Source organism: Saccopteryx bilineata, chromosome 1, assembly GCF_036850765.1.
Source record: "Saccopteryx bilineata isolate mSacBil1 chromosome 1, mSacBil1_pri_phased_curated, whole genome shotgun sequence".
NCBI classification, from domain to species: Eukaryota; Metazoa; Chordata; class Mammalia; order Chiroptera; family Emballonuridae; genus Saccopteryx; species Saccopteryx bilineata.
This window is the reverse complement of record NC_089490.1, coordinates 87,265,930-87,279,709: the sequence shown is the minus strand read 5'-3', so window position 1 is coordinate 87,279,709 and position 13,780 is coordinate 87,265,930. Positions and strand designations below refer to the sequence as shown.

Here is a 13,780-nt window from a genome sequence, read left to right as displayed (position 1 = left end):
AAGTGGTTCATATTTCAGTTCACATTCTTAATAACCACTTGCCTTTATTGAGCATGTGGTTGGTGGTGCTCTGTACTAAGTGGTTTACACATATATTAACTTCCAAAAATCCCTCTAAGGAAGATGCTGTTATTGTTCCCAGTGTTGAATGAGGAAGCTGAGGCTTGACAGGTTAGGCCGTTAGCCAGAGAGTCAGTTGCTGGTAGATGGAGAAGCCTGGATTGGTATGAGGCTGCCTGAATTCTGAACTTGTGCTCTTTCACTTGGCATGGTGTTTGTTATGAATGTATGGCTCATTGTGACTTTTCTGTCTTTTCAGGGTTTTGGTTTTTGCACTGAATGTAGTCTAGATTCATCTTCACGGGCGTGTGTTGCCCCAGGATACGGTCAAAGGTAAGTTTTTAAAGTTTCTCTCTACCAGGTATTGGCAATGAGAGCCTTCATCTTAAAAAGAAGACAAGTACATTTTGACTCATTGCTCCTTTTTAGAATTCTTACAGAAGGGTATTTAAAGTGTTTATCACATCAGCCCTTTGTATTTCTACTTTGGTAGGTCCCTTTGAAAAGCACTTGTATTTTTATTGATACTGACATTTGGTGCCTCATCCTTTCATAAAGCTGGAATTTGTTATTGAGATTTAGCAATTCCACAATTTTATGTGAGCGTGTTCCTACCTTCTCTGCCCCTAGTCTGTCCCTGCTGCAGTCTGTAGTCCACATTCTGCCAGAGACAGCTTTCTGAATTGTAGATTTACTTATGTCATTTCTTTGCTTAAACAGCTCTCATGGCTCCCTGTTGCTGCTGATGTCATCCTACAAACCCCTTCAACACCTACCTACTTGCAGTTGTATCTGGCTTCTTTTTTTACTGAACCCCCATCTGTAACCCTTTTTCTATTTCTCAGATATTTAGTTCTTTGTCACAGCTTTGTACCTTGCTTGGTGCTTTGCTCTTTGCTTTGAGTTTAAAAGAGGGGAGAAGAACACAACTGTCCAGTCTTCCATCTTGTATCTTTCCTGTTGTCCTCTTCTTCCAGACTCTTGGCAGAATTTCTTTTTTCATCTGTGTTCTCAGAACACCTGTTATTACAGTAACAAAACATTCATTATTTTATGTTACAGTTATTTCTGTTATGACTCTTTTACTAATCTATAAACCTTTTGAGACTTCTTGAAAAGGAACTGTTTTTTTTAGTGCTTGTTGGCTACTCCTGGACACTTAATGCTATACATATATTATTTAATTTAATACTTATAACACCTCCTCTATTTTTTGGATTAAAATAATGAAGATTAGAAAGTTAACTAATTTGCCCAAAGTAGTGTACAGCTAGTAAATTTCAAAGAGTTATGATTTTGCCCCTTCAAAACCAGTGCTTATTGTACTGTATCACATTGGTCCAGCACCATCTGGCATGTCATTGGGATCTAGGAAATATATATTGAATTGATATCTGTTACAGTTTTAATTGAAAAGGACTTTAGTTAGTCTTACATAGAAATTTATTGAATACCTATTAAATACAGGTGCACAGGGTTTAAGTAAACTCTGAATATAAAGATTAATAAGATGGAGTGTCTGGCATCAAAGGGTTGACAGTAATAGGGAAGGCAGCTACACAAGCAAATAAATTTCATAAAGTTACAGTTCCTATACTAGTATTCAAACAAGGTCCACTGGAAACACTGAGGAAAGAATCATCCGTTCTACCTAGAGATGGATCAGGAAATACTTTTTAAAGCTGCTTAATGAGGAGTATCAGGGGAGGGAATAATATGAACAAAAACAGGGAACCCTGAAACAATCTGGCACATTTCTGAAGCTTACAAGTAGTTCAGTATGGCTGGAACAGAAGGAGCAAAGAGGACTGGCCAATGACACTGGAGATACAGGTGAAGGCTGGATCCTGGAGGGCTTTGGAAATATTAGCATATGTATTTGCCAATGTATAGAGAGATCTAGTACAAATGCTGTGTGACAGTATTCATATTTGGTCATTAACATTTGTTGAGTCTTGTTCTGTATGTGCTAAAGCTCTGTGCCAGGCCACAACTATCTGTCACTTACTGTGTATGGCAAACTGATGACAGCTCTGAGGTGAAATGATGTGCTGAAGCAGAAATGAAATGCTTGTATTGTCACATCATCTTTGACAGCTTTGCCACCACTTGTTCACCCCTTCAGTTAATTTTCACATAAGTGGACTTTGTCTTGACTCTTTCATCACTCTATTAGCACCAATACACTGGACGCTATGTCACTTCCCAGATGGGACCCCTACCTTCACTATATACTTTTGCATTGCCTGATTCTCCTCTCAGTTTGTCCAAAGGACAGTAAAGCTGACCTAGAACTTTAGACACAACTGTAAGATATGTCTTCAAACAAGAGTGTCATCAAGATTTCTTCAGGAAACACATTAAAAATATTAACAGCAGTTCTAAAACAACAAAAGAATGAGAGTAAATTAAATAAAGGACAAATAAAAAATAGTTATTGATATGACATATAGTAAGTAAGCAGATTATATAGTGTTGATCCGGAAAAATTTTTAGAAATACAAATTGACTGGATATTAGAAGGATGGAAATGTGGATGGTGAAGGGAAGGGATTTCAAATGGGGTATGGACTGCATAGGTGGGGATTACCCAGGTGTGGAGAGAATAGAAAGAAGATTTTTTTAAAGACTTTGTTTATTGATTTTAGAGGAGAAAGAGAGAGAAAGTCGCAGTTGCTTCTCATATGTGCCTTGACCAGGCAAGCCCAGGTTTTTGAACTGGTGACCTCAGCATTCCAGGTTGATGTTTTATCCAGTGCGCCACCACAGGTCAGGCTGGAAAGAAGATTTGTCTCACTGAAGTGGAGAATGTGCATTAAGAGTAACTAGAAATGGAGCTAAAAAGCTTATGAAGTAAAAGTATGTTATCAATATTATGGTAATGGGATAATTGGGAAGGTAAGACTGACACTGAAAAGTGAACTTAATTCTGAAGAGGTTAAGCTTCAGATATAAGTTGGCATTGAAGGGGACCCAATAAATAATATTCTATTCCTGCCCAAGTTCTGAACCAGTGGAAATAGAGGATGGAGGAGTAGGGCAGGCAGAGATAAAAAATTCACTTTTGTGGTAAGTTGACATAGGAGAACTGACTCATCTGTAAGGGCCAGTTGGCTTTCTAATACTAAACTCCAGAACTTAACAGGTTTTCTCACCCAGCAGCACTACTCTGGAGATAGACCTACCTTCTAGAAGGAAGGAAGGAGCAGAGCAGAATAGGGACCCCCAAGGGGAAAGGGGAGAGAAGGGCAGGACTCTACAAGCAGTTTCCTCTTCTAGGCTCTTGATCAGACCAGTCACTATACCCCTGACAGCAGGAGTCCAGGGATATAACACCAGGAATAGGGAAAATACTGATATTGCCCCACATGGAGGGAAGCATCAAGAGTGGATAACAAGTTTTCCTCTTCTAGCACTTGCCAGCTTTTGTCTCTTAGCAGTCAGTGTGACTCAGCTGAAGCGTGCCTATCTCCTTTAGGGTAGAAGTGGTGTTAGGACTATCCTATTCCCACTCTCATGAGGACAACCCCCACACTACCAACTACTATTCTCTCAGGTCTTCTCTTGGGAACATGAATAGATTTATCCCCAGAAGATTCTAAAATGGATCAGTGTACAAATCATATGAATTCCAAGACTAAACAAAATCTTTCCAGCACTGTCCCTAAAAGCACCAAGTTCTAAAAGTAAGCCTATCTCCAGACCTAGAGGTATATTTCTGATAAAGTTATGTTTCCTGACTATAACACTCAGTATTGCCAAAAATTGTAACAGAGACACATTGGTATCTGAGAGAGAGAAGATGGGTGAAATCCTCCTGGTTTGAGCCTTGCCAAGATAAGATACCCAGTTAGTCTATGCTAGTGTCCAGAATCTATGACTTGGACACTGCCACCCAATTTGGAACTATTGGCCAACAAAAGGTTAAATTTGGAACTCTGCCTGTACCATGTCTGGAAAACATTCAACTAATGTACACTGCCTTCTCTTTTAAATATTTAAGTAAATAAATATTTGAAATAGTACCTCCTTTTTGCAAAATCTAGAGTTTTGTAGTTACCAACCTTTCTCCCTTCCTCTATAACGGGTCGGGAACCTATGGCTCACAAGCCAGATGTGGCCCTTTTGTTGGCTGCATCTGGCTCGCAGACAAATCTTTAATAAAAAATAATAATGTGCCTGACCAGGCGGTGGCGCAGTGGATAGAGTGTCGGACTGGGATGCAGACGACCCAGGTTCGAGACCCCGAGGTCGCCAGCTTGAGCGCGGGCTCCTCTGGTTTGAGCAAAAGCTCACCAACCTGAACCCAAAGTCACTGGCTCCAGCAAGGGGTTACTCGGTCTGCTGAAGGCCCGCGGTCAAGGCACATATGAGAAAGCAATCAATGAACAACTAAGGTGTTGCAACGTGCAATGAAAAACTAATGGTTGATGCTTCTCATCTCTCTCTGTCCCTGTCTATCCCTCTCTCTGACTCACTGTCTCTGTAAAAAAAAAAAAAAAAAAAATTATAATAATGTTAAAAATATAAAACATTCTCATGTATTACAATCCATTCATTTCCTACCGCTCATGTTCATGGTTGTGGGTGGCTGGAGCCAATCACAGCTGTCCTTCAGGACAACACCAAATTTTTATTGGATAATGCGTAATGTACACGGGTCATTATATGGCTCTCACGGAATTACATTTTAAAATAGGTGGCGTTCATGGCTCTCTCAGCCAAAAAGTTTCCCGACCCTGCTCTATAAGTTCCCTCCCTCCCTCCCTGCCTGCCTCTGTTCTTCCTCTCCCTTCCAGCCTCCCTTTGCCCTCTCTTCTTTCCTTCCTTCTATGAAGTATAGTGAGAAATCTCTTAATTTTCATTTCCCCTGTGAATTGCCTATGTAAACCTAGCACAAACAATTAAAACAGAAGTTCACTGATTTTGTAGCTTGTATGCTATTTGAAATTCATCTGCCTTGTAGTTTATATGCATCAAATAATTGTTCTACTTGCTAATATCTAAAAGACTTGTATGAAGAAAGTCTTTTTTTCCTAAAGTCTAATCTTTGCCTCAGCTATGCCTGCTTAGGAAAGCTGTGCCTGCATAATTCAAGGTCAGGCAGCAGCCTCTATACTTTGAAGTCACCCAAGCCTGCTAATGCCCTATTCTCTTTGTTGAGGCTAGCATAGCTAGTATTTGCTTGCTAAACCAGAGTGGCCAATGTGTGCTGAGACCACTTGTGCAGCTGACATTCAGATGTGCTTTTAGTGCCACCACCATGGTCTGACTGTGGCTTATTTCTTTGCTGAGGCCAGCAAAGGCTTATGTGCCAATGCACACAGCCTGTCTCTATAGAAACAGCCACTATCTGAAGACAAAGTTGCCATAACTACAGTCACCACTGAAGTAAAAATATAGTGTGGCCTGTCATTTATAAACTTCTAATTTGGCTTCTAATATAAACTTCAATAGTTAAAAGCTAGTGTACAACTGTAAAAACTTATGTGTCCTAATGTAAACCTCTTCAAGGTCAAAACACTTTACCCCCTCAAAAAAGACCAAGACCCTAACTCCTGGTTCTAACAGAAGCCTCAGAAATTCTACATGTATTTTATTCCCAAAATTATACTTCATGTCTGTTTATGAAGACTCTAGTCTCATGCAGTAGGTATTAGGGTCTGTGAGAGAGCCAATAAATTGTACTCTTTTTCCCTTGGCTGAATGTTATCCCAATTGAGAAATAAGATAGAAAGGTGTTTGGGAGACCAAAATATCATCTCTATTTTAAATGAAGTTAAACTGGAGAATACAGCTTACATCTACAGGCAAGTGAACTTTTTAACACTGAACCTCAGAATTCATCAGACTTATCTAGTCACAGGTAATTGTGAGCGGCCTGCATTGATAGGGACGGGAGCAGAGGAGAATTCATGCTCCTTGGGGACAGCTGGCTTCCAAAAGGAAGAGAGAGCTCACATATCTTGTTTCTCCTTCTGAACTCACCTTTCAGATAAGATCCTGTACCTCTTCTGGGGTAGTGTGTGTGGAGGTGGAGAGGAGCCAGGAGTGAACCTTGGGAGAGGGAGGAAGCATTCATTTTTCCCAGCGCATTCAAATGGAAACGGCACATAATTGGGGTGCCTTTCTTGATCAGCTATGTCTATGATGTATCAGCTACGAAATACAATCTCTGTATCAGTAAAGTAGAATGAGAACTTAAAGATATTTGTGAAGCAGTTTGCATACCGTACCTTTTTAGACATGTTAATTGAGTTTTTCTAGTGCTAGCAATTTAATTTTCATAGAGAGAGCAATTTTGTTTTTGTATAAGTGTCATAAACAGGTGAGCGTCAAAAACAACTATATAGATAAAGCCTGTTTCACCTGCTGTGAGGATCATGTTTCTGGAGGGAATGGGCAATGTCAGTTCATCTGGATTGAGAGAATAGAGGTTGACTGAGAGAGCTTCCAGTGTACCTGTTTTACATTTACATTAGATAAATACACATTAGTTCCCCAAAAACCTCATAGTAGATATTCTGGTACCCTTTTCCCACCCACCTGATGAGGAAGCATTCCTGGACCTGCCTTTTTGGCCTCAGGTCCTGGGGCTGGTTAGTGAGAAGCCTGTTACCAGCATCAGATCACCAGGGCCCCAGGCTGCTGCATTCACAGAGATTTCTCTGCATACAAGAAAGATACTCATCAAGCATCTTTTTAGCTTTTATATTTTGTAGCTATGAGCCTTTTAAAGATTTGAAATGTTTTAAAATATTCATACCTGCATTATAATAGAATTTTGTGTTAGTTTGAGTAATGATTCCTCAATAATTATGTATTTAATGAATTAATTTGAATGTTGCATAATCATAGTTGTTTCCTTTTGGTACATTTTAATAAAATTTTAAAAATTTTTAAAAGATTTTATTTATTCATTTTAGAGGAGTGAGAGAAGGTGGGAGAGAGCAGGAAGCATCAACTCCCATATGTGTCTTGACCAGCCAAACTCAGGGTTTCAAACCAGTGACCTCAGCGTTCCAGGTCGACACTTTATCCAATTAATAAAATTTTAATAAACTTTTATTTGACTCACTTCATTCTTAGAGGGAAAATGACTACTTTTTATTGTCGTGCCCTATGAATAGCCTGTTCTAATATAAAAATAGATTTAAAAAAAGAAAAAAAAACCTGACATTTAGTTTATTAAGCAAATTTTCTTAAAATTAAACAAGCAGGACCAATCATAAGAGTACACCTTAATTTCAGTTATAAAATACCATGAATGTTGACTATAAATTATAAACCCAAGAAACCCAGCCAATTTTAGTAGCCTAGCTTAATATCCAGGCAATATGACTGGCTGCCACATAGCAATTGGTCAGCTGCTTCCCTTAGATGTGGGCATCCTTTCTGACAGGTCAGTATTTGTATTGTATGAATTACTAAATATTTTCACTATCACTTCTGCCAGAAGTAAAATAAAAACAGGAAAACTATAATTGTTCAATACTCCAATGTCTTAAACCTTTGCTACTGTCCTGCCCTAAGGGAGGGAAGAGTCCCTCTCTACCTCAGATGCACATGTATATACAGACACATGCACACACGTTTCTTAAGGTTGTTGCTTCACAGTATCTATGGTCTCCATAACACAATTTCAAACTAATCTTTGAAAAAACAAATGTTTGAACTGAAATTCTTATGTATTTTTCTCTTCCTACCTTTTTTAGGCAGTATTTGTGTGTTTCTGCAGAATTTTGCACAGAGTCTGTTCCCATGCAAACCAATGAGGGAGAACTATCGGAAGAAAGCGGTTCCAAGGTCAGTGAATTACTAAAGGTGCAAACAATTTGAGTCGAAGTTAAACAACAGAGGCAGTGGATGAGTGGAGTGAGTGTTTTGTTGTAGGTGAATTTAGAAATTAGCTTGATTAAAAGTTAGACCTTACCCTTAGATTGAGGTATTTTTTCTTATTAATATTTATTTTTGTTATGCTACATGATAAATTTAAAACATATTTTACTGGCCTTGGCCGGTTGGCTCAGTGGTAGAGCGTCGGCCTGGCGTGCAGAAGTCCCGGGTTCAATTCCCGGCCAGGGCACACAGGAGAGGCGCCCATCTGCTTCTCCACCCCTCCCCCTCTCCTTCCACTCTGTCTCTCTCTTCCCCTCCTGCAGCCGAAGCTCCACTGGAGCAAAAGATGGCCCGGGCGCTGTGGATGGCTCCTTGGCCTCTGCCCCAGACGCTAGAGTGGCTCTGGTCGTGACAGAGTGACGCCCCAGATGGGCAGAGCATCGCCCCCTGGTGGGCGTGCCTGGTGGATCCCGGTCAGGTGCATGCGGGAGTCTGTCTGACTGCTTCCCCGTTTCCAGCTTCAGAAAAGTACAAAAAAAACAACAAACAAACATATTTTACTGAACTTACAGAGCATTTAGTGATTAATTTGTAGGATACTAGTACTTTATCTTTTAATGTGTTATGCAAGTTGTAATCCCTTATTCCTGTTGCACAGAGGCATTACTGATTATTTTTTAGACATTTAAAAATATTTATTGATTTTAGAGAGAGAGGAGGGGGAGAGGGAGAGAGACTTGAGCATCAGTCTGTTCCTGTATGTGCTGTGGCTGGTGATCGAACCAACAACCTCTATGCTTTGGAGCAACACTAACCATCTGTGAGCTATCCGGGCAGGGCATTTTTAGGTATTTTTTATTATAAATTTTAAAGTGGTAATTTGTTTGGTTTTTCAAGTTAAAGCTTTAGTGATTATTGTCATTTTCAAACCTCATATATAGTTAATTGTGTATTTACATAGACCTCTCTATATCTGCTTCTTTGTCCTGAATCTGCTTGGTTCTTTCTCTGCCTGGTCATATGGGACCCTCAGTATCACCTTCACTTCACCTCCTTCTTTCTCCTTTCAAAGTTGTCTTTAGTCTTCCTGGGAGATCTGAGGGTGTCTCACACTGTGTCCAAAGCAGTGCCCAGCACAGGTAGCATTATCTGCTGTCCTGGACCCTTCTCAGGGGAGTCCTTGTTCTGCTTCCCCTGCTACTAGTAGTCTCTGTAGGAAGGCTTATTCCTTCAGCAGAGCAAAAGTGGAGAGTTGTCAAAATGTTACTGGGAACTGTCAAAACATCATGTTCTATGAAGAAGCTGGGCACAAAAGGTCATATTATATGATTCCATTTATATGAAATATGCAGAATATATAAATCCACAGAGATGGAACACAGACTGATGTTTGCCAGGGGTTGTTTTGGGGAAAATGGAAAAGGAGGAATAACTACTAATGGATGCAGAGTTTCTTGCTGGGGTAATGAAAATGTTTTGGAGCTTGATAGAGGTGGTGATTGTACAACATTGTGAATATACCATATGACAGACACTGAATTGTCCACCTTAGAATGGTTAATTTTGTGTTATGTGAATATCACAAAAATAAATTATTTTTTTTAAAGACAAGTAAAAAGTATCTGTGAGTTCCCATCAGAAAGTTCTCTCTGCCAATAGGTCTTAGGCAATGCTTCACTGAGTTTTAGAGAGGCTACTTTCTTCTTTGCTCTGTTGTACTTTGTTGACAGGGCTTCAGAGAAGTACTACTTGTGCCCTGAGTCTTGGGGTCCCTTGTGAAAACAGCTCTTTTTGCTTCTTTCTGACTCTCTCCCTCTCTATAGTCCATGGGTTGAGTAGAGGAATAGATATTATCCTGTCTGCATGTTTGTTTTTTTCCCACCTCACCAGAACTCTTCCTTCTTTCTGTAGCCAAAACAAAAGCCTGTAGACTTTCATCAGAATCTCATTTAGAGTTAGTCAGAATCTGAGATAGACACACTCTAGGAATCTCCCCCAAACACACAAAGACATACATACAATGGACACCCAAAATACACAGACCTCAGGATTTCTGAAGTGTACATAGACAATAGACACTCAGATTCTAATTTATTAATTAGTAATGACATATAATGTTAAGGAAGACTGGACTCTTGGATTCTCTGGCTAATTCTCTCCCTGGAAAGTTAAATTGGAATTGGAAGTTGGCAAGCATGTAATTAGACCAATATTGAATATTTTATTGTGTCATCAACTTTTCACCTTTTTGAGAAAAAAAAGAGTGGCTTTCTTGATTTTTAAATTATTGAATAGCTTTTCAGGTTAGAATCAATTTGACTAAAGAATAAAAGACACTTTTTATACTTTCATTAAGTAGAGGCTTCTGTTATCAGGAATTAGATTTATCAGTCTTAGTTTAATTCAGCTTCATCAGTCTTAGTTTAATTTATGTTCTTATGGTTTTCTTATGCTTTTCTTTGTTTGAAACCTTATTATATTTGGAATGTTAGATATTAATGCGGGAATTCATCATAGTACTATGGTGATATAATTTGTGGTTGTCTGCTAACAGAAAGAAGTCAGGAAAGGTAGCTGGTTTCGTAAAAAAATAAATGGGGAATTTTCTGTAAAATAGTGATTTATGATAAATCCAGTTTTTTCAATAAATAATTATTGAGTACTGGTATATGTTTTCAGAGGCTACAACAATGAATGAAAAAGACATGGTTCTTCCTTTTAAAGTGATTATATTTTACTGAGAGAAACAAATATAAATAAAGGTGATAATTATGGATTGTGGTCAGTACTACATAGAAAATAAAGTAATATAATATAGGGTGACTGGGAGGACAAGCTTAGGGTAGTCAATGAAGCCTCTCTGAGAAGGTGACATGTCAGCTAAGAGTTGAAGGATGAGGGACCCAGCTACATAAAGAGCTGAAACAGTGTTTACTTGGGAGAAACAGCTTCAAAAGCCCTTGGCTTCTTCCAAGAACTATCAGAAGTCCCGTGTAACCAAGTGGTAATAGCGGGTTACAGAGAGTGGCAGACACCTTGGAAGGACTCGAAGGTCATGGTATAGAATGTGAATTTATTCTCTGTACACTGGGAAGTGATTGAAGGCAGAGTTGGAGAGTAACATGATATGATTTATGTTTTTAAAAGATCCCTCTGGATTGGAGAGAGGCAAGAGTGGAGGCAGGAAACAGGGAGAAGTCAGTTGTAGTCATCCAGGTGAGAGAGAAGATAATGGCCTGGATTAGTGTAGTGGCATTAGAAGTGGATCAAGACAAACTCGAGGTGTATTTTGGAAGTAGAACTGACGTGACTTGAGGATGAATGGACTACTTCTGCATCATAGAAATTAAGAGGCAAATTTCAAGAAAAAGGCATAGTCAGTACTGTCAGATGTGGCCAAGAAGCCAAGAAGTTTGGTAATTGAGAAAAGACATCTGAACTTTTTTTTAAAGAACTAATTAAAGAGAAGGGACACAAAAAAGCTTTCTGGGGAGATGGAGATGTTCTATGTCTGATAGGAGTGTAGGTTGTATAGATATATCCATTTGTCAAAATTACACCGCTGTAATTTCAATTATGATAAAAGTTACAACGTCCAGGTACATATTACCTGAAAAAAAATAGAATAATAATCTAATAAGGATGAAGAATGAATGGAAGTATAGATAAAACAGGAATGACAGAATGTTGACAGCTGTTTAAGCTTGGTGATGAGTGTGTAAGGGGTTCATTTATATTTTCTTTGTATATGCTTAAATTTTTTTAAAACAAGATTTTTAAAATTTTTTTATTTATTTATTTTATTGGAGGGGGGAGAGAAGGTAGGGAGAAGCAGGAAGCATCAACTCCCATATGTGCCTTGACCAAGCAAGCCCAGAGTTTTTAACCGGAGACCTCAGCGTTAACAAGAAAGCTTAAAAAAAAAAACTTATTAATGATATTCAGGAGTAAGAAGGTGAGAAACCAAGTTTTATGGGTTAAAAAGGAAAAATGATTAAAAAGTAAGAGTTGTGGATATAGTCTACCATCCAATTTTAGGATATTTGGAAGTAAATGAAAGAGAGAATAGCAGTGAGAAGGAAGCGGCTAGTTCAAGTGAAACAATTATTTTTAATGGAAGAGACCCATGTATGTTTGAGAAAAGAGTGGAGTAAAGTAGAGTGCATTTATAGAAAGGGTTCATTTATTGAGATTTGTGAGGTTGATGGAACCCTAGGGATTAATGAGGCTGGTCCCCTAAGCTCAGGCCTGAATTCTGTCCTTCTGACTTTCCTGACTGGTAGTGGAGAGATATTTGGAAGAGCAAAGAAAGACAGTGAGGTTCAGCTTTTCTCCATACTGCCTCTGAAATAAAAGTCATTGTCATTTTGGAGAGTTTAGAGTGCAGGATTAAGGACTTGAAATGACGAGTTTAGATTTTCTGTTAAGGAACAAATTTTTGGCCTGACCAAGCAGTGACACAGTGAATAGAGCATCGGACTGGGACACAGAGGACCCAGGTTTGAAACCCCGAGGTTGCTGGCTTGAGCGCAGACTCATCCAGCTTGAATGTGGGCTCACCAGCTTGAGAACGGGGTCTCTGGCTTGAGTGTAGGATCATAGACATGACCCCATGGTCACTGGCTTGAGCAGGGGGTCACCCACTCTGCTATAGGCTCTCCCCCATCAAGGCACATATGAGAAAGTAATCAATGAACAACTAAGGAAATGCAACGAAGAACTGATGCTTCTCATCTCTCCCTTCCTGTCTGTCCCTATTTGTCCCTCTCTCTGTCTCTCTCTATCTCTCTCTCTCTGTCACAAAAAAAGGGGGAATTTTGGAATTGTAGAAAAGATGCTAAGAATAGTTAATAAATAAATAAAAGGGTCAATGCAGTTTTTAGTGTTGTACAAGTAAAAATCAGGGAGGCTTATATATAGACAAGATTGGTAAAGGAAGTCATCTTGAAGAATATGAATTTTAATGTTTCTTTTAAAGAAATAATCTCTGAAACTGTATAACATCTTCCATAGCTTTTTTCCCTCCTGTTTTTTTGAAAGAAGTATTTGTTTATGTTTAGAGATGGACTAAGGATTATATATTTTTTTAAGAATTTGGGTATGTACACTTGGATCTTGAGTTTAGGAGGACTGTTTCTCTCCTAGAAAGATAAAAGCAAAAGATGACTTCTAAAGATTGCTATAGATTGGCCATAGATAATTCTTCAATTAAGTGTAAGTGTTCTTGCCTGATTGGGCACTGGCACAGTGGACAGAACGCCAGACTGGGACACGGAGGACCCAGGTTTGGGGCCCTGATGTCCCCGGCTTGAGCGTGGGCTTATCTGGTTTGAGCAGGGCTCACCAACTTGAGCCCAGGGTCACTGGCTTGAGCAAGGGGTCACTCAGTCTGCTGTAGCCCCCTGGTCAAGGCACATATGAGAGAGCAATCAATGAACAACTAAGGTGCCGCAAAAAAGAGTTGATGATTCTCATTTCTCTCCCTTCCTGTCTGTCTGTCCCTATCTGTCCCTTTCTCTGACTCTCTCTGTCACAAAAAAATAAGTAAATAAACTATAAGTGTTCTTTCCATTTTTCCTTGTTTATTTTTTTTGAAGGTCAGCTTTTTTTTTTTTAAGGTGAAATGAGAGGAGATAGTGAGGCAGACTCCCACATGTATCCCAACTGGGATCCATCCATGCAACAACTTCATCTGGGGCCAGTGCTTGAGTACCAAGCAATTTTTAGCACCTGAGGCTGACATGCTTGAACCAACTGAGTGATCCTCAGTGCAGGGGACCACACTTGAATCAACCGAGCCACTGGCTGTGGGAGGAGAAGAGTGAGATAAGGGTGAGAGGAAAGGGACAAGAAGCAGATGGTTGCTTCTCCTGTGTGCCCT

General features: G+C 39.4%; 1 protein-coding gene across 3 annotated transcripts in view; it reads left to right on the top strand.

Moving 5' to 3' along the window:
- The window catches only part of TNRC6B (trinucleotide repeat containing adaptor 6B), a 288,141-nt gene that overhangs the window by 73,907 nt on the left and 200,454 nt on the right, over positions 1 to 13,780 (top strand). For 2 of the 3 annotated variants that reach the window (XM_066257399.1, XM_066257391.1), the window contains exons 2-3: positions 320 to 393; positions 7,776 to 7,866. In XM_066257399.1, coding sequence (XP_066113496.1) covers positions 7,822 to 7,866 — 45 coding nt within the window. In that variant the 5' untranslated portion in view covers positions 320 to 393; positions 7,776 to 7,821. Of the gene's footprint in view, positions 1 to 319; positions 394 to 7,775; positions 7,867 to 13,780 lie in introns of those variants that run through there. The other variant, XM_066257372.1, reaches the window with a different exon arrangement.